The sequence below is a fragment of the Molothrus aeneus genome, chromosome 4 (genome assembly GCF_037042795.1).
Source record: "Molothrus aeneus isolate 106 chromosome 4, BPBGC_Maene_1.0, whole genome shotgun sequence".
Classification (NCBI taxonomy): Eukaryota; Metazoa; Chordata; class Aves; order Passeriformes; family Icteridae; genus Molothrus; species Molothrus aeneus.
Window position 1 is genome coordinate 23,238,202 of NC_089649.1, and position 20,127 is coordinate 23,258,328.

The window sequence follows — 20,127 nt, forward strand, 5'->3', positions numbered from 1 at the left end:
AAGGACTGTGCTGTTCCTTAATGTTGGTGCAAGATGCAAGTGGAGGATGGCCTAGGGCACATTGGTGACGTTTTTCAGACTACTGACATACCATTGCAGAGATTTTTAGTGCCTCTTGACTATTTACTGGTCCATGAATAAGTGCACTCAGTTATGCCAAAGGCTGCCACATCCTTGTGACATACTGAAGCTAGTCAGGAATTGCCTCAAAAATCATGCTGGGTTTTGACTTCTGTTGTTTGTGTCTTCCCTCTGAAGTATCCCTGCTTCTTTCCTTCCTATTGGCAAAAGGACTGGCAGCTGATCAGTAGCTCAGTCCTCCTAAGAGTCTGTATAAAATAAATGCCATGAATATCCTGGAATACTGTGGTGGCAGTTTCTCCATAGATGCCTGGTTAGGGGCAGACTGCATTTCACATATGCTCTGAATTTTAGGTGCTGGTTTCCAATGTGGTATTTAGAAACCTGAGCCAAGAGTTCTGGCTGTGTAAATAAAAAGTGCTTGGAGAGTCCAGAAGAGGATGAACTTCCAAGCTCAGCAGGAAATCACCCTTAATTAATATGCATGCCATTTTCTGATCAGCATGATTTCTGCCTTAAGCCCAGGGCTTGAAATTATTTCTTAGAGCTGGATGCCTGCATGTTTTCTAAGGAAGTTTGAAACCTTTTTCTTTTCAAATGTGAATGAAGGAAGAGGCACAAGTGGGTTACCAACTTTGCCTTCTTTGGGACAGGCACATCTTTATGCAGGAAAGAGCTCCAAAAGTCAAAGTTTTCTTCTGCCTGAAATTAAAGCTATACCCTCAAACTGACCAGGATATAAGACCCAGTAGTGATGTGTGTTCCTAGTGTGTTAGATAAGGCATATTTTTTAAAGGTGAAGGGTTTTAGTTCCAGCACTTTTTCATGTGACTACTAATTTTTTATGCAATGACTATTTAATATACAATTATAGAATTGGTTGGGTTGGAAGGGACATCAAAGGTCATCTAGTCCCATGCCCTCTGCAATGGGCAGGGACACTTTTCACTAGAACAGGTTGCTCAAGCCCCATCCAATATAAAATATGTCTCAACAGAAGAAATAAGAGGTATTTCAGACCTCACATGAAAAATACAAAAATTTGATTTGAGTATGTTTTGGAGAAATTTTTATTAAATCCCTTCAGGTAGAGGATAGCATTTGGTTTATTTTCATGTTCACACTAATGTGCAAAAGGTACTTTCAAATTGTTGCCATGTGCTTTGCGTTGGATTCTTTCTCCCAAGAATTCCTCTATTGCCTGTGTTTACAGGACACATTGGAAGCAGGGCCTAGAAGAGCCATACCTTCAGAGATACCAGTAACAATAATATATGAATGTGGTTAATAAGCTGCCTGAGAGAACTAAGAGAGTTCTGGATTTGGGCATATGCCAAATGCATTGGAACTTAAAAGGAAAAGTAATATTTTTCCAGAATCTGGTGTCTGATAAAAGAGTCCATGTGAGGTAGGCTTCCTCCAGTCATCTCTGCATATAAACTTGGTGGTTTTTTCTTCCCCTGTGATTTAAGGATCAGTCAAGATCTTCATGGTCATCAAAGGAATAAACATCTCTGAGAGTACAGTGGGCATTCTTCATTTGGGGACATAGCATGTGCAACTGTATCAGGTTGACACAGATCCTTGCATCCCTTGTGAAATGTATCCCAAGGACTTGTTTGTACTTCCCATCTGCCCTTCATCCTTGAGACCTGCAGATTGTGTGCAGAACCTGACCCCTTTCAGTTTCTGTCAATATGACTCTTTACCTAGTGTGAGAGCTGGTTATTAAGCAGAGAAAGCAAAGCACTCCTCCACTTTGCACACAGTCAGACCCTGCTTGTGGGGGAAGCAAATGACTTGCAATTTAATCTAGTGAATGGCATTTTGCAGAAATTTTTCGTCTTTAAAAGTTACATTTCTTTTTGAAAAGAAATCTTGCTTGCCTTTTTTATTAGGCCTCCTGTAAATATGTATCGCTAGGGAGCTTTTCACTTGTTTTTGGGATGTTGCCCAAACACCACTGATTGAATGGGGGATTAATAGTTTAATTAAGAGTCCTGAGATTTAAGACATAGGAAGTAGCCCTCTCTTTCTGAGATTTTTCCCCCTGATTTGTGCTGTCAGATTTTCTCTCTCCAAAACCATATTTTCAGTGCATACCTATTGCATCATCTCACTCATTCAAATACTCATCACAGCTTTTTGAAGCGATACTTGAGGACCGTAACAATCAGATTGTGATTTATCCAGCTGTGCCCATGTATTGTAATGTGCTGCATCAGAACATCAGTATCATGTTTACTGCATTGTCACTCTTGCATGAATTTTACTAAATAAAGCTCTTAAAGGCTGGGCAGAGGTTAATGATCACTTGTAACTACAGCAGTCATGCAGAGTACTAGTGGGTTTTGTAAAAATTTTTGTTTCAAACAGGGTTATATTGAGCAGTTTGTGCACCATTTTAATTTTGCCATCTGATTCTGTAGTTTTGTGTCAGTCTTACATGAAGACTCAGTTGAATCCTGTTCCTTTAGAGAGGATCTGAGCTGATCCCATCACTGCAGTGTTTTTATTGATGCTCTACATCCTATGCATTCCTAGGTGAAAATAAATAACTGCATTAATAGGCAGCTATTTATCACTAGAGGGATTAACCACAGATGCCTGCTAATCCTAATAACACCAGGTTTAAAGCTATGCATGATATATATATAAAAGCAAACTAAAAACTAAAAACTCTAGAGTACACTTTGGCCCTAAAAGCTTATAGACAAATGATGCTGACAATGTAGCCTTCAATTTGTCATATGTGGGCACCACAGTCTGCCTGCAAAGTGAATATTGTTGATTTCAGGCCATTTTAGTAATTTTTACTAAATAGCTAAATTGGACGATTAGTGGCATTTCACCAGCCAAGAAGCAGGGATTTCCAAAACTGACTTAATTTCCTTTTTATCCTTCACTGACATTAGAGAATACTAAAAGCCTTTTTCTCCAAGGCATGAGAAGTCTGTCACACATCTATTGGCCCTTATGTTGTCAAAGTGAATTTCTTAATTACAGGTCTTAACAGTTGTGTGTTTAGGTGGAAAGGTGCATTTTTATTTGCTAGTCTTTCTCTCAGATTTTCTTCTTGGGACAAAAATGCTTTGATGAAAGTAACATTAGGTAGGATAATACAGGCAAACAAGTACTTACAACCATAAGAGTGTTTGATTGTAAGACATTTGTAAATAAAAGGGTTTAGAGGCACTTATTAGATTTGTAACTAATCTGTTTCTAAGAAACTTTCACTGAAAACCTAACAATAACACAAATGGCAGGCCACTTCCATTAGGAACTTACTTGTACACACTCATCACATTCAAACAGTGTATTTTCAGGGTTAAAAGCTTTCATGCATGGTTTGTAATTATCATGCAGCTTGTAATTAAAAATAAGGACTTTTGGGGTGATTTTGGGGAAAAATAAATAAAACCAAATTAAACGCAAATTTTGAAGTCCTCTGAGTACACCACAAATCACCATTAAGACTTTGTATCGAAGGAATATGTACCCTTTGGAACATCATTGTGAAGTCCCCCAGTCTGACAAGATGCAGAGGCTGCAATTCAGCCTTCTGCTGGAATAGAGAACTGGGGGAAAACTGTATGTTTCCATAAAAAGATAGCTGCGGGGATGAGTGTAGTAGATCAGCTGGCTTAGGATATGTATCTTGTCAAGAAGGAAAATGGCACTTGCATGAGTTGCATAACAGAATGCCTTATGTCTTTTTAATTAGGAACTGCTAAGCAAATTTAATTGCATCCTTTTAAAATTTGTTTATTTAATATTTATATTTCTATGTTAAATGTAAAAGAATAAAATACAAAATGACCTTTATCAGGGTATCAGGGTAAATGCTTACTTACTTTCCTTGCTGAGATTTCATTGAATTGTTGTGTGAGCCCCCAGGCTTTTCAATATCTGGTATCTGTTCTGTGTCGGACGTCAGAGATGTTTCTCACAAAGCTGACATGCAAAGGGGACTCTTTCAGCACCAGACACTGTGGTAGCAGATGCCACAGAGAAACTCAAGTTGATAGCTGGACCAGGAGAAAATGGGTTGCTAGAGTGTTCTGATCAACCTTGAATTTAAAATTAGTTGCTTGAAGACCCAACAAACAAGACAGTTTCTTTGCCTGGAAAAGGACTGGGAAATTCAAGTTATTAACTTATAAAAATATAAGATCTCAGACCAAGAATACTAAAGCAGATTCCGTAAATTATTTATTTCAATTACAACTTCATTTAAGGTGCTGAGATACCTTTATAAACATAGCACGAAACAAAAATTTAGCACACAGAATATGTGTAGAAAGACCGTTATATTCTGTTATTGGATCTATAATGGTCTTTCCTCAAATCTTCACAGCTTTTCCTAGGTTAGTCTCTATTTTCTGCTCAGATACATTTTATGTTCTGTAGTGGATTGCTCTTTGTTTCTAATCTATAGCTTTGAATATTGGAGTAGCTAGTTTTAATTAAGTCCAAAGTAAAGAATTGAAAGAGAACATCAAAGCCAAGATCTTTCTACTCAGATCCTTTCCAAAACTTCATTTGGTTGAATTGGCAACAATTTAATTAAAACAACAGTAAAAATACTCTATGTTTTTGCAGGTTTATTCCCTTTATTATCTCACTGTATGTCAGGACCTTAGAATGTATGCAGAAGTGTAAGACTACTCAGTTATCCATCTATAATAGGAATCAGACACTTACCTGTATAGTGAGTGCTTATCCTACAGAAATTTAAGATACAAATTGATTCCCTTAACTAACAGATTTTATACTTGATTCAGTTAAAAGAAGTTGAGGGATATGTATGAGGAGAAGGCATTACTAAACCACTTCAAGTAAGTGAAATAGCATTCTTGTCTGACTGGATTTCTTGAATCCCAGTCAGCTGATCCTCAAGCTGAGAGCCTGGTGGACCATTCAGTGTTGTTTCACCTGTCCCTTTTGGCTCAGTATCATGCAGAAGTGGATGACCAACATTACCCCTGCAAGACTTGTAACATATTGAATCCTCCTGATAATTTGGTTATTAAAATGATTGTTGAAGGCAATAGACCAGACCAAGCAAATTCACTGTTATGTGTTAGTGATTTACACAGCCTCATCACATGGACTAACACCTTCACACAAAAAATGAAGTCATTGATGGCATCAGCTAATACAGCCTCCTGTGCCAAGCTGGGTACATTTGAAGCTGGATCAGGTCACTCAGAAATTATATTTTTTTAAATGGGGGAGTGGTGCTTTTTTGGCAAACCAATTTTGATTTTCCAATACAAATTTGAATATAAATTACAGTGTGAAAATTATTTTTCTGTATTAAATACACATATTTTATCACACTGTCAAGAGACTAAATCTAGAACTGATTTTGGCACTAAAAGATATACAGAAAATATACACTGAAAATAGTCTCCATCTGCTGCTGAAGTCTCTCTCATTGCCCAGAGTGGTTCTTGGGATTTCTTTCCCTTTGAAGATTTTTGTCAGTGAACATTTCTTTAACTTGCTGTCTACTGAGACTTCAGCTCCCTTTCCCCTACTCCCATTCTGTTGTCTTTGAGCAGGTTGAGCAGATTCTTACTATGTTTGCAGTTTTAGAAAAGCCAGGCATCAAGTTTTCACTTTCCCTTTGTATTTGCCTAATAAGGAACTTGGAGCAGCAGTAGACTGAACAATCCTAAATGTTAGGAAAAAACGTATAACCCAAGCAACACCCCAAAGCAAAACCTCAGCAGTTTACTTTCAAGGTTAGTTTCAAGATTGCATACAAGTAAACTTGTTAGAACCTAGCCATCTGTATAGTATTAGGTGCATATTTGACAAAAAAAAAAGGTAAATAAAAAAGCTGTCAAATGACTCTTGAACATTCAAACAGCTTAAAAGCTCTTTGTGTGGTAATGTTGGCACACTTCCTAAGTGACCAGATGGAATTTTATTAACAGCCAACAGGACAAGGGCTGAGATTTTGTTTCTTAACTTACTATTTTTGAAACGCTTGTAGAGGATGTGTCGGAAAGCTTGATGTACTTTCATACTACGCAAAATTACACATATACCTTCCCTTAATGCAAAGATGAAGGCTGCTTCAGAGGTTGTCATTTCTGTAAGGTAGATAAGAAGATAGTTAGGAGATGTATGGTAATTCAGGTATCACTATTTTTGGTGAATTTCAGAAAGGTGTTTTTATATACACAATTAGTGGTCATATTAAAAGCAGAGCATAGGAACAGGCTTTCTAATGAAAAAACTTAAAAATGTATTTTATAAAAAAGATTGAAAAATACTTCAATATTAAAGAGACGTGATTTCTGGTATCAGTAACCACTGGTAATAGTGATGTCAAATTTCCATTTAAGGATTCTGGTAAACATTAAGACCATGCAAATTTATGTGACTTCTCCTTTTCTGGCATCATCATGGATTTATTTATTGTCAGTAAGAAATACCTGAAAACTGAGAATCTCCATTGTCTCCAGTAAATGACAGGATGACGATTAGCCCAGGAAGCAGCTGAGGGACCTGAGGTTGTTCAGTCTGGAGAAAAGAATGGTAAGAGGTGACCATATCACTCTCTACAACTCCCTGAAAGATGGTTGGAGCAAGGTGGGTGTTGGCCTCTTCTCCCAGAAACTGGGACAAGAGGAAATGACCTCAAGTTGTGCTGAGGAGGCTCAGGTCAGATATTAGGAAAAATTTCTTCACTGAAAGGAAAAGACTCCTCAGAGAAGTGGTAAAGTCACCATCCCTGGACGTGTTCAAAAAATGGGTGGATGTGGCACTTCTCAATATGTTTTAGTGTGCATGGTGGTGTTCAGTCAAAGGGTAGAGTCAATGATCTTGGAGGTCTTTTCCAGCCTTAAAGAGCCCATGATTCTATGACCTTCAAACCAGGCAGCCTAAAAGAAAAGAAACTAAATCTGTGACACTCTGTGGAATCATGGTTCACCCTATTCCTTTCAAATGCTTCCTTTCCATATCTAAGGTTTTCAGAGGACTCATGATAGCTAGAAAACAGCTGTCTAGTCAGAGATTAGTATTTCATAACATCTGACAGAAGAACACTGATGTGACATACAATTAGAGCTAGCAGTACCAATTTTGAACCTAGGTATCTTACCCAGACAAAATTCTCACTGTTGCTGGTGAAAGATGTGCCTGAGGGCTTTATACAGAATCAAATCCTGTATTTGTTCAGTAACTCAAGCTGGTATAAGTATAGTTATGACAGATATTGCACCATGTACTTGCACAGTTGATATGGACTTACTTGCAGAGGGTAGGACAAAGACCAGAACTGTAGCTTGTTGAAGTCAAAGAGAATTTTTCTTAGTTCTGGAACTTTGTATCCTCAGCTTTGTATGACCTGGTTTTTATTTATTTGGTTGGTTGATTGGTTTGTTTTTAGGCTCAGTAAGAAAAAGTAATTTAACTTGCTTATCTAAAAAGCTAACAGTAGAGTAAGCTGGTTAAATTGATTAGGAATTGAAGTCTAAATTGTTGTCCTGCATTATAACATCCTACAGAAGTCCACTCAGACTAACTTGTAGCATTCCATATGTGTTATTTTGTTGGTTAATAAGCCATATTTTGTATAGAACTTGGAAAAAGTACAGAGGATTGGCAGCCTCGTTAAATTATACCACAAAGAAATCAGTGTTCTAGTATAGTACGGGAAATCATTTAACAAAAAATTAAAAAGCTCTTTAGGAAAGTGTTTTCCTATGATCTGTTTGTGTAATGTCTAGGCTGGCATTTGTAATCAGCTAACTTGAGTCACATTAGGATCAAGACTTTTAGAGCAGGTACAGTCAGAAAAAGTTGGACACAGTAAAGTAGGCAAAGATCATTTCAAAGAAAAGATAAAGCTGAAAAAGCTTGATACACTTAGTTTTAAATGTGCTGTTTCTAGACTGTACTGTCTCAGTAGTTTAATTTTCTTCTGTTTGTTTTCTAGCACCTGTTCTTGCTGTCGTGACTTGACAAAGTGATTCTTGCTTGCTAGATTAAAAGTGCTTCAGGCAGAAATCATCTGGAGGAGCAGAAAAGGAAAAGAAAGAAAACAAAAGAACAGAATAAACCACCTAAAATAAATTTTAAAAGAGCCAGTAGAGTGATGCAAACCCTGCTAGCTGCTTATATGTGTGCATGTGCATAGACACATGCAGACATGCAGCTCGTCTCTTCTATACTGCTCCGTATGATTATATGTAGTACAGCATTGTTGGGAATGATAGACTTGATTAGCATTAAGGTTACTCCTTTTTTTCCAAGATCCTGTTTCAGTCATTTACTGACTCTTCAGGAAGAGCTATAGTCTGTTCCAACTGTCTGCTTTAGGCTGTCCATTTTAATTTGCTTGATGAGTTCTTGCATGAGCAAGAAACAGGTTTGGACTACTGTCTGAAGTAACAGTAGTCATTTAAGGTACTATTTTGGTCCTGTTGTTTTTCCCCCACTAATTTTTTTTCATTCTGTGCATAGGTGGGCAGTAATCTGGAATAATCTGGTGGAGGAGACCTTCCCTTGCCTATTATGTTGCAGTACTTTGAAACCATGTCATAAACTAAGGAGGGGTGGGCATTAGAGAGAAGCATTTAGAGTTGAATGTTCCCACAAAGAGCAGGATCCCCTTCTGCCCCACGTGATACCTGAGGCTCTCTTGATACCTGCCCATGATGTGTTGTGCTCTGTTTATAGAAGTTCTGGGTGTCATCTGTACCTGCATCTGAAGACTCCTGCAGAATCCAGAGTGTGCAGGAATTCTGGAACCTGAAAATCTCATGTTGAAAACCCCACTTCCCACATAGATACTTTTAACCCTAAATTTGCAGTTCTCCCATTCACTTACACAGTGCATTGCTTCTCTTGTACTTTATAAATACCTTCTGAAAGCTAGCACATTCATATCTTTGAAGCATGATGACATAATGTAATGATAGTAACTTTATAATTGCCAGTGAGAAAGGAAATGATCCTTCATATTTTAGTAGTACCTGGTAAATAAAAGGAGAACCACTTGCCAAGAAGGAGAATATGAAAAGACATTCAGCTGTTCTTTGACAGAACATTTGCCCTAAAAGAGAGAGGTGTCCCTTGGATAAAACAGTATTCTTCATGTGTACATCTTGGCATGCACTGTATTGTATGGTAAATATTTTACATGGTGAAATATATGTGGGTTGATTTAATTCTGGAACTTTGTGTGTTTAAAACCATTTTGATAATATGACTCAGTGAAGATGAGGCACGTGGAGAAAAAAAGCTATATGAAAATAAAATATGCAAATACAAATGCAGTCTTTTCAATTAAATTGTACTTCTTTACAAATAGGTTGCCATCTTGATAGTTTTTTCAACTACTGCTAGTAATAGAGGATCAGAAAGGATCTCTCTATAAACTGAGAACCAAATTATATGGAACAATTACTTTTTGTATCATTAGCTGATTTTAAAATAAAATTTATCCACTACAGACTCCCTTTATCAAGTAGTTTTCTATTAAATTAAAAAAAGCTATTTCATTCTTCTTCTAGGACTGGTTTTAAGCAAAATCTTTTAAGGCTTTATGTAAAGCAGTAGACTTATGTTGATTTCACTGAATTTTGATCTGTTTCTTTAGATGTTAAGATAATTTGAGATCTGCAGGGATTAATTATGAAATATAAAGATACCTAAATCTGTACCATGTTTTCCTAGGAAAGAGGAAAAAAAATTTCCAAGGTTCTGCAAAATCTTCGGAATTGTCAATCTTATAGCCTTTACAAGTCATGATTTAAGTAATAGAGGATCATTAATGTGCAGAAACCAATTACAGATCCATATACCTTGGCAGAGTGTGTTTTTTCTGTTAGAATCTGTGGTTTATCTGTGGCTACAGTAAAAACAATACATGAAATTATTTTCAAAGATACCAAATGTCCTCTGAGGGGCAAGGGGGGGAAACAAACAGAAAATTTGCAATGGCAAGAGATTCCAAGTGTATTGACTGCTGGTTGATGCCATTTGCTTTAGGTTTCTATTCTAATTTTAAATACAGATTGACTAAGTAGCTGTTAGTGTGTATAGGCTGACCTGATAATTACAAAAACTAATTAGGTAGCTTAGTGCTCAGGTGGCAGTGAGTCATAGCGTGTCAGTATTTTCAGGTAATAAAAATGAAGCCCCTTGTCAGAAGAACAGATGCAGAAGCAAGAGGATAAATGAAAGAGTAACAAGTCTCTAAGACCAGATGGCATATATCTAAGATTCAGAAAGTGTTTAAGAATGAAGCAGCTGAACTGCTGTCAAAAATAGACACTCTCATTAAAATTAGTTACTATGCTAGAAAAGTAGAGCAAATGTACCTAAGTAAAAAACAGGTTGCAGAAGGAGCCCTGCAGTTAATGATCCATCATTATATCCCTGGAACTAGAAAATTTGTTGGGAAAAAAGCATTAACCCACCTCAATGAACATGGTAAGACAGAAACTAACAGGGCTTCAATTCTAAAAAAAAGTTCTTTCCTGATTAAGATGTTGGTCTTGTATGTCTGTGCAGGTCTTCTGGCATTACTAATAAAAAACTAATTCTTCACTGCTGCCCTCTGACAGAATATAGGTACCTCCTGATTAGATGCCAGGTTTAAAAATTTTGTGGATAGGCTAGGAGCAAAGGGCTGTCTCTAATGATGGGTTTGGGTGGTTTGGCAGAAAATATTGTACACTTGGGAGTGCTTGAGGGCAGCTGCTACAAAGAAAGAAGGAGATAGAGTATATTTTGGCAATGGGCTGAATGTGAGAAAAAGATTCTTCTGTCCTCAATAAACTCTGTATTTGAAGTATTTTGCCTGTGGATGTGAACATTTGTATGGGACTAGGTATCTGCTGAAAAATTACCACAAGGATGTGGTTCAGTTTATATAGGTTTAAAAGGACCCATGCTGTACATTTCTGCCAGCTTATTCAATGTCCTGGGAGCTAAAAGGTTCTCATGATTTTGCACCAGTCTTCCATTTTCTTTGGAGAAGTGGCATCTGGGGTCATTAAAGACCAAAGTTGTGCTACAGATGTCACCAGCTGCTGGGATTTCTGCTGCAAGAAGTCATTCAGGCCAAATACATAAATCTCACCGAAGCGGATTATGTATCTGATCTTTGTGTCAGGTTCTCAAATAATATCACATCAGAATACACTTTTCATCAAAAACGCTGGTGAGCCTGGGCTGCATTTCCCCTATGGGTTAGTTTGGACTGAAAGTCTAGTAAGTTCAGGTTTGTACAAGAAAATGAAGTATTAGCAGTCTAGCCGATGTGCATGTATGTGCTTACATTTTTAAGAGATTTATGCCATTGTAACACAAGGAGACCCATAAAATGGCACCATTCCTTCTGCTCAATTTTGATGTCTCATTGTTTCCTGAGAGGCAGTGGAACAGACTCAGAAGGCTCTGATGTTAATACAGCCACCTGTAATAGCAGAACTGCTGGAACTTGGTTTTTTATCTGATCAGCATGTTTCAGTATATCCCATTTCAATATCTATTAATTTTTAATTCCTTATTTGTTAAGTTGCATGTATAATGCAATAGTCTCTTTAATAACAACATTCACATCTATGAAGTGTCAATCAAAAGATACTGTCAATATTAATGATATGTTCAAAATCCTTATTTTGTAGAGAAAATATCTCTACTGGATAAAATGTTATAAGATGTATGAAAAACAAGCAGTCCAGACAAAAGCTGACCATCTAAATACTCAGCTAAGACATTCTACATACTTTATTAACATCAATCTTGGAATGGGGTTTTTCCTGTGATTTGGGTGAAGATGCCATGGACTCAGAGCAAAATTGGCAAGTTGGTTCTTACCCACAGAAGCTGCATTACTAGAAAGACTATTGGGTACCTTTTCAAACTCTTTGCAGTCTAACCAGCACTCCTGAGGCCCTGACCCTAAACAACGCTGATGAACTACCAAATTTTTACTAGATGAAAGAACAGTTCTTTTGTATAAAACAAGTCAGTGACTGCAAACAGGAGTGAGTCACAGAAAAGCTCTTAAAAAAATGAGTACAGTGAAGTGAAATGGAATAATAAAACATTCACTAATGTTACTTTCTACTAATTTTCCCTGTAGAAATGCCTGCACAAGAGATAGCAAAAGGTTGCAAGAGATAGTAGTAATACTGTGCTACCAAAAAGCAATGTGGGTAATCAAAGAATTTAAACTGCTTCATTTTTTATGAGTGTTTGTGCAGGAGTAGTTATCGGGGAAAACAAAATGTAACCGTAGGTGGAATGGGCCAGACAGGTCTGACAGCTCTTGGCAGACTCCACTTGCTAACTTATCAGTTTGTAACATTAGGATACACAGGATTAAGGTGCGTGGGAATCAGAGCTTCTTGTCCAGATAAGATAACTTATTTTCTGAAAGCAATACAGTAAGCAGATATGAGACACTCCCTGTGCTTAGGGTCATCAACAAAATAGTTGATACTTGTATTAAATGTTAGACTTCATGCCACACATATTCACAACATGATACCACATTGTTGACCAGCTGTACCACAGGGAACATCACTAGCCAATTTTTTCAGCCATCCTAATCTTGCACCCTTAGATCTTCCTAATGTGAGCTTCACACAACTTGCATGTTGACGCAATGTACCAAGTCACGTTTCTCTGATACTCAGCCAAAAAGATTCCTTATATTGCTTTTATTTGATGGGGTTTTATTGCTGACATTCTGATCAGCCTATGCAGCAACAAGGCTAATAGAAACAGCTTCTATAGAAGGAGAGGAGGAAACACAAAAGTAAGCAGGAGATGATCACAAGAAAACAACAGGGGTTTTGTACTTGGAAAAAAAGCATTTGCAGCTTCTTCCCTAAACAATGGGTTTGGGGCAACAGTGAAACAGCAGGAGTTGGGAAGCCTTGTGTGATTATACGGTGAGAGCCTTCTGGAACACTACAGCACTTCTCTCTGAATATCCCTGTCAGTCTCATCTCAGACTGTAAGGGTTTGTTCTTTTCAGGACAACAAAAGAAAAAACATTTATAAAATAACAAAACCTCTGAATCTGTTGATCAGTTTCCACATGGCCAAGACTCCTGGGTTTCAAAAGTAACTGTCTCTTTCAAGATATCAACCCAGTTTAGAAAGAAGATGGACTAGGACAGAAAGAACCAAAGCAAACAAATAAGTTCTTTCTTGAAGGATGGTTTCTTCCCTCTGTGCTCTTGGCATTATGGCATTGGGTCAAGAGATCTGTTGTCTCTACAGTATTCCTGTTATATTTTCTTCTTTAATACAGAGTGATTAAGTGTCAAGCTGCAAGAAATTTAGAGTTGTAGGCTTATTAGAAAATCAAGGATTATTGTAATTTATTTTAGAAGCACACTTGATGCATATGGTTTCTAAATTAATCTCTCCTGTTCTGTTATTTTAAAAATACTCACAGCATCCAAGTATACCTAGTGGAAGGGTAATTTGGCACACAGTGCAACATTGTTTCATAAGATATTTTAAAAGTAGTATGGTCACAAGTGCCCATTGATACTTGAACTTTGTCTAAAGTTGCTGTTAAATCTCCAGGTATGTCAGTGGGATGTGCACATGCTTGGTACCATGAAAAATTCATTTCTTTGTCCTAGGGAATGAAATATTTGGATAGTCACATTTGAACAATTTTGCCCAAAATGCATACTTTTGCATATCATCTGTAATTGTGTAGTATTAAAATAGTGGACTTTCCCCAGAAAAACTTTACGTGGCACTGAGCAGAAAGGAGTGGTAGGAAAAAAGACTGGGCAGACTTCTAACTCTATTGCAGGTTTTGATGTGGAATGGAGTGAAAGAAAGAACAAGTATTTTATATAAAGCACTCATCTCCGCACAGAAAAAATAATAAGTGGATCTTGTGATTTATTGAGCACAAGTGAAGTAGAAGAGGCTGTAAGAGAGAAATAAAATCTGTGTGTGCTCTCTGACAATAGTCTGCAAAATCTGGTGTGACAGTGAATTTCTTATCTTTGCATTTTCTTCTTCCCCAGACTATAGGAACACTTGTTTTTCATATATGTAGTAGATTGAGTCTTCTTATTGTAAATGTTGCTATAGCTTCGAAGTTAAGTGTGTGAATATACAAGGAGATGAGATGCCTGTAAGGAAGGAAGAGAATTACTGCTATGTTAGCAGAAAACTGAAGAGAAGAATATGAGAAGGAGGCAGGTGAAGAAGGTATGAGAGGAGGTGGAGTGCACAATGTAAAATTGTAGTGCTGGGGCTGGTCGTTGATAAATTGTGTCTTTTGACAAATTCTAGTGGTATAGAATAATGAATTTAAACAATGAGACTTTGCAGTGCATGTTGAACTTTACTGTTGGCTAAAGGTAATTCAAGAAAAGTGCTGTGGTAAGCCTGCTAGAGAGGAATGTGAGTATGAGAGGAAATCAAATTTAGGGGTTTTTTTCCCAGTTAGCTTGTTCCAGAAGGTGGGAGTTCAGCATAGTGAGGAGGTGGTAGGGAGGAAGGTTTTTAAGATCTTAAGGAGCCACAACCAAGTGTGGTTGCATTAAGGAGTACTGACACTCCTGTCTATAGTGTTGCTAAGAACATGTTCATTATGAATAGACAAAATAACTGCCTGATCATAGAAACATATAAGCATTTTCATATATAAATACTGAACACTTTAGAAAGTTAAGTATCTCACCTTCTCTGTATGAAATATTGAACTACAAAAGCATATGCTAATGAAAATTGGAGGTGGAACAAAAGCCACAGCTTTGGCTGAGAATCAAAGCAGCTCCATCAGTGAGATTCCACCCTTTTCATGGGATGCCTGCTGTGTCTTCACTCTTTTCCTTTGCACCATGCCATACATAGGCAAGTGAAGAGGAGGCAGAGCACAGCAGGTGCCAGCTCACCTGTCAAGGAGGCTTCCTACGCTGGTGGGAAGCTCCAAGCAGCACTGGCTGCTAGTCAGGCTCAGAAGATAGCAGTGATGCACTGAAAAGAAACTGCACCTATGACTGGGTCAGGCTTGGGTCAAGGCTCTTGGTCAGCCACTGGGACCAAGAGATAGTGAAACACTATTTAACATTATTTGTTTTGAGTAACACTTTCTGCTTGCTGTCAGAGTTGGCATGGAAACTGAATCAGCACTCGTTTTTCAAAGAATAGTCCATTCAGAGAGAGGTTAGTCATCAGTGGGCTTACCAGAGGCTCAGCTGCAGCTGCAGCCTTAAACCTTGCTCATGAAAGGATAGAATCCTCAAAATGGTAACAGTCATACTACCCCAACCTTTACTGGGCAAATAGGTGTCTTTTGAGAATGATGTAATCTCATTTGCATTTGGGTGGTGGTGGGTTTTTTTAAAAAGGGAAGAGTTAATTATCTGAAATCCACAACAGAGCTTTCTTATTTCGAGAAGATGCCATCTGTTTTTATGGATCAGTTGAATTTAAAGAGTTAACACACTTCCTATAAACAATGATGCTTGTAACACTGTGGTGGAAAGTGGCATAATTCTCAAAAGGCTCTAAGCTTAGCATTAGGCATCTGTGAATAGTCAAGATGGAAGCCTACACAGCATGCAGAAATTGGCATTTTCAATTACTTTGCCTCTATTGATGAAGAGGATCAAGATATGCTTATTTCTATTCTATTTCGTTCCCACACACAAGAGGAGAAGAAAAGAAACAGCTGCTGGTTTTCTGTACCAGCAAGGCTGAGAAAATACTGATAGATAAATTGCTGTTCAGTGGCATTTCATAAAGCCATGTCACCTGCTGTGACATCCTGTTCTCTGATGCAAAATGATAAATGTATATATAAATTTGAAAAGTTTCATTTCATCTATAACCTTTGCCTCCTGGCTTTTTGTATCCTCAGAATACAGACCATGCATGTCTTCTTCATTGATACAGGAACTGTTTACACTATTTACATTCAAGACTATAATGCTGTTACCAAATTGATGAGGACACTTTTTTTTCCTTTGTGTTTATCAAACAGATAATTTAAGTGAAGCCCTGAAAAAGCTGAAGATAACATCCACTGACAGCACAGCAGATAGCTTGGAGGGATGCTTGGACTGTCTGCTTCAGGCTCTGGCACAAAACAGTAAGTTGTATGGGCCTTTCAAATTTTATATCATATGAGATCAGTGAATTAAAATGTGGCAGAAAGACTGACTCAGGCAGTAGGCTGCTAGATTGGCTCTATTGAATTTTGGGGGTTTTTAACCCATATGTCTGTAACGTTCCAGTAGCAACGAAGACAGTGACAGGTAAATACCTGAATATTTGGAACAGCTGTAGACCATTCCTTTCTCCACAGTGAGGTAGAACAGTTAGATTTTTAATTGATTATTCAAGAAAAAAAAGAAGAGAGATGGAGAAATAAGCCTCATAAGATGGGGAAAAGGATAAGGGAGCTGCTTGCTAATTCTGATTGAAAGAGCATAGTTTCCTATTTGTAATGTATTTCTCCTCAGACTTCTGATCACAGATTTCTTAATTCCAAGAGTTTCAATTAGCAGAATTAGGCTGAATATCCAAGGACAGTCCAAGTTTGATATGTAGTATGTAACAAAAATAACATCAGAATGGAACAAGATGTCATTTTCACCAAAAACTTTAGAATGCTTGCCCCCACTCCCAGTAGACAGAAAGGGAAGGTAATGAAGATGACAGTTTATAAGACTTTTCTGAATTACATTTCTTAATGCTTCAGATTGTGGCAGAAGAAAAATATATGTACAATTTCAGGTTGAAAAACTTTTCAGTATAGGTACAAGCCACAATTAAAGCTTTTTTATTTAAAAAAGAGTTAGCCCTCTGGAAATATCAATACGCTCAAAAGTACAAACTATTGATAAGTCTTGTTTTTTTCACATGATGGTATTCTACAAATCAAAGCCTCTTGGATTAGTTGTTGTAAAATATTTGATGAGTATTTTCACAACTGAATATAAGCATCATCCAGATCAAGTCAAAAATTGATTATAACAGCGTCTGCATTTAATAGTAGTCCATTTTTAATTCTCACTATTTTAGAATGAGATTATCAGCCAGAAAGTAATAAAATCTTTAAGGTTTAGATCAATCATTTTTTGAAGGTTCTGGATTTATTTATAAGGTATATCCAATACTTTAATCCAACCTGCAATTGGATTTACTTCCACTACTTTTAAGCCTAATACTTAAACAATAAGTACTAAAGAGAAGATCATATGAAAAGTGACAACTTACTCATGTAAATAACAGAGTTTGCTATTTTGTCTATGAAGGTCACATAGCTGTGTCAGAAAACAAGTCTGGCAGATGCAAAATAATTTTACTAATGTACAGCAAACTTACTGATACTTCCTTGCAACCAGACTCTTCTGTCTCAGTCTAGGGTTTTGCTCTTCTTTCCAAAATCTTTTCTCTTCTAGCTTTGCAGCTGCCAGATCAGATAAACAGATTATTAGGATTTTGACCTCTCTCTTTGGGGTAGTTCTAGAAAATTTATTCTCTCCATAATTTCCCGTGCTCTTTGTGTGTAAGTCAGTGACATGGATACAGCCCTGCTGAGCTGCCCCCTATGATACACATCTCCATATATTTGCATTTGCCCAAGATTGAGGGCAACTGAAATAATGCACTGAAAATTAGATATGGGTCAGATAGGAGAGTTTTTTTAAACAGCTTGCTGGTAATTTAGGAACCAGTATATCAATTCTGTTTCAAGGGAACTGGACACTTCCATAGCTAAGTTTTGCCAAGTCTCATTGGACGATGGGCTTTTGTTATCAAGGTTGTCTGATGATTTGGGGAACAGACTTCTGGCTTGAGATAATTTTATGAGAACAGCAATACATTCAAATGACTTCAGAGATTGAGGTAAATTGCATATAATAGATTGATTCAACAAATAGACACAGAATCAGCTTTCTAAATGCTTTCTCACACCTCTCATCCATCCAGTTAACATCTTAATATGGATTTGGCTGATTGATTTTTAATGATAGTCATTAAAATAGTCATTAATGATAGCCATTATCATATATAAAATACCTAGTTATGAGAGACACGCTGTACCTCTGTGTCTGTGTATAAATTATTACACAATAATGATGAGAAATCAAATTGTTTATATAAAAGTACATGTTAATTGTTATGCAGAAATCATTTAAATAATATTTTGCAAAGTTATTCTGCTCTTGTTTAGTATATTTCCATGTGTATGATTAAATTAATGAAGAATACATTTATATTATAGTTCAGTAAATCATCATATTAATGTGAGATAAACAACTGTTGGAAGTTCATGGTAGTATTGTTAATCACAGAAGTTAAAGTTTTATTCACTGCTTTAAAACTTGGAGATAAAAATATTATTTTATCTTATATAAAATTTAGTACATTACTAATATGCTAATGCAACCCACTCCCATCTACTGCCAGCCAAAATCAGTAGTTAAACCCAATGATACTACAACAAATTGAGATTTTCAGTAAAGGACAACTTCAGTTTTGCATAGTGCACGTACACATTAATGTTTTAATGACCTTTACACCACTATCTATTGGTATCTGCATGCATAGGTTTGTGGCTGCTGCAGAATGTTAAATTCCCTAGTCTGTAAGAGTACAGTGAAAATTATAGTTCCATTTATTTTGCATACAATCTTTATGTTTTCATTATGCTTCTCATATTTTCTACTGTCTACTATCTATCATTACCTACTTCTCAAATTCTCTACTTTCTATAGAAAGAGAAGAAAAGTTATGATGAATTTAGTAACTTTTCATTTCTTTCTATGTAATCTGCTGTGTTTTCTTTTGTTTTTCATTCTCATTTCCAAAACTGATCTATTGATAATCCTAGACAGGTGTAATGCCCTGGAACATGATACCTCCTGCCTGACTTTGGGAGCTATTCTGCCATTTGTCACAGCAGTCAAATTAAGGTGCATGCACACACACATATGCTATACTACAGAAGGGTGAGTCAGATACTCAGCTGAATGTGATAACTGCTGGTAAATATTTGGCAAGCCAAATTCAAATTGTTTTAACTACAGTTTGTCTAGGAGAAACTTGCATAGCTCTTCACATCTGAGACCTAGGTCTGAAAATCCTGCACAGATGGTTTCCTCAGGAGACATTGTTTTGAAATATATATATTCCTATTTATGCAGATATTTTAGTCCTTGTCTGTCACCAGCACTTCTTTCTGAGGCCAGTCACATATGGTCTATTGTGGCACTAGAGAAAACTGAGGGGGCTTTTTAAAGATGAAAGAATGAAAGAGGCAACAATGACAGAAGAATGAAACATAAATATGCATTTGAAATGCTTTAGAATAATGACATACCTCATTTTGTGTGGAGTTCCTTCAGCATTCCCAGTGAAGTTAACTAGCATTTCTGGGGATTTGGAAGCCATAAAGTTGCAGTAACATAAGATTCACAGGTTAGGTAAGAGTTGCTTTCACCTCTGTGGATATACCTCATTTGCATAAGCTGAGATTCTGTCCACAGAATCTCTTCTGAAAGAAAAACACAAATATTTGATCTCTGTCCCCCTGCAAGCACTCACCATCTGCTAAACTTCCCATAATTCAGATTTTTAAGGAAAGCCTGAGGTACATGATCCATAAGCATTATTAGCAGCAAAAAAACAGAGCCAGCCATACACTAAATGAATTACTGGCTTATATTCAATCAAGAGGTGAAAGTTATGTATTACATGTGTTTTCTTTTAACTACTATCCATTAAAACAAGTTACTTCATTGTCTGCTCCATATAATCTGGATTAGTTCTATACAGACATGGATTGACATGTCATTGTCTAGAAAGAATTTTGCTGATCTAGAAGCAGACTGTTTACAGTGACATGAAGTGTAGAATGGTCATAACAACCAAAAAAGGCACAAACCTCCTCAAAAGTATGAGTAAGACATGTACTGAAGAAAATTAATTTGAAAGATCATATACTTACTTTCTGGAATGAAGTAAGTAAAGTATAATTGCTTTATTCTGTATCTTGCACCCAAGGAAAATATGGGT

General features: G+C 36.9%; 1 protein-coding gene across 2 annotated transcripts in view; it reads left to right on the plus strand.

Annotated features, from left to right (window-relative positions):
• The window catches only part of RAP1GDS1 (Rap1 GTPase-GDP dissociation stimulator 1), a 92,606-nt gene that overhangs the window by 15,601 nt on the left and 56,878 nt on the right, over window positions 1-20,127 (plus strand). For both annotated transcript variants that reach the window (XM_066548067.1, XM_066548068.1), the window contains exon 2: window positions 16,085-16,192. In XM_066548067.1, coding sequence (XP_066404164.1) covers window positions 16,085-16,192 — 108 coding nt within the window. The remainder of the gene's footprint in view (window positions 1-16,084; window positions 16,193-20,127) is intronic.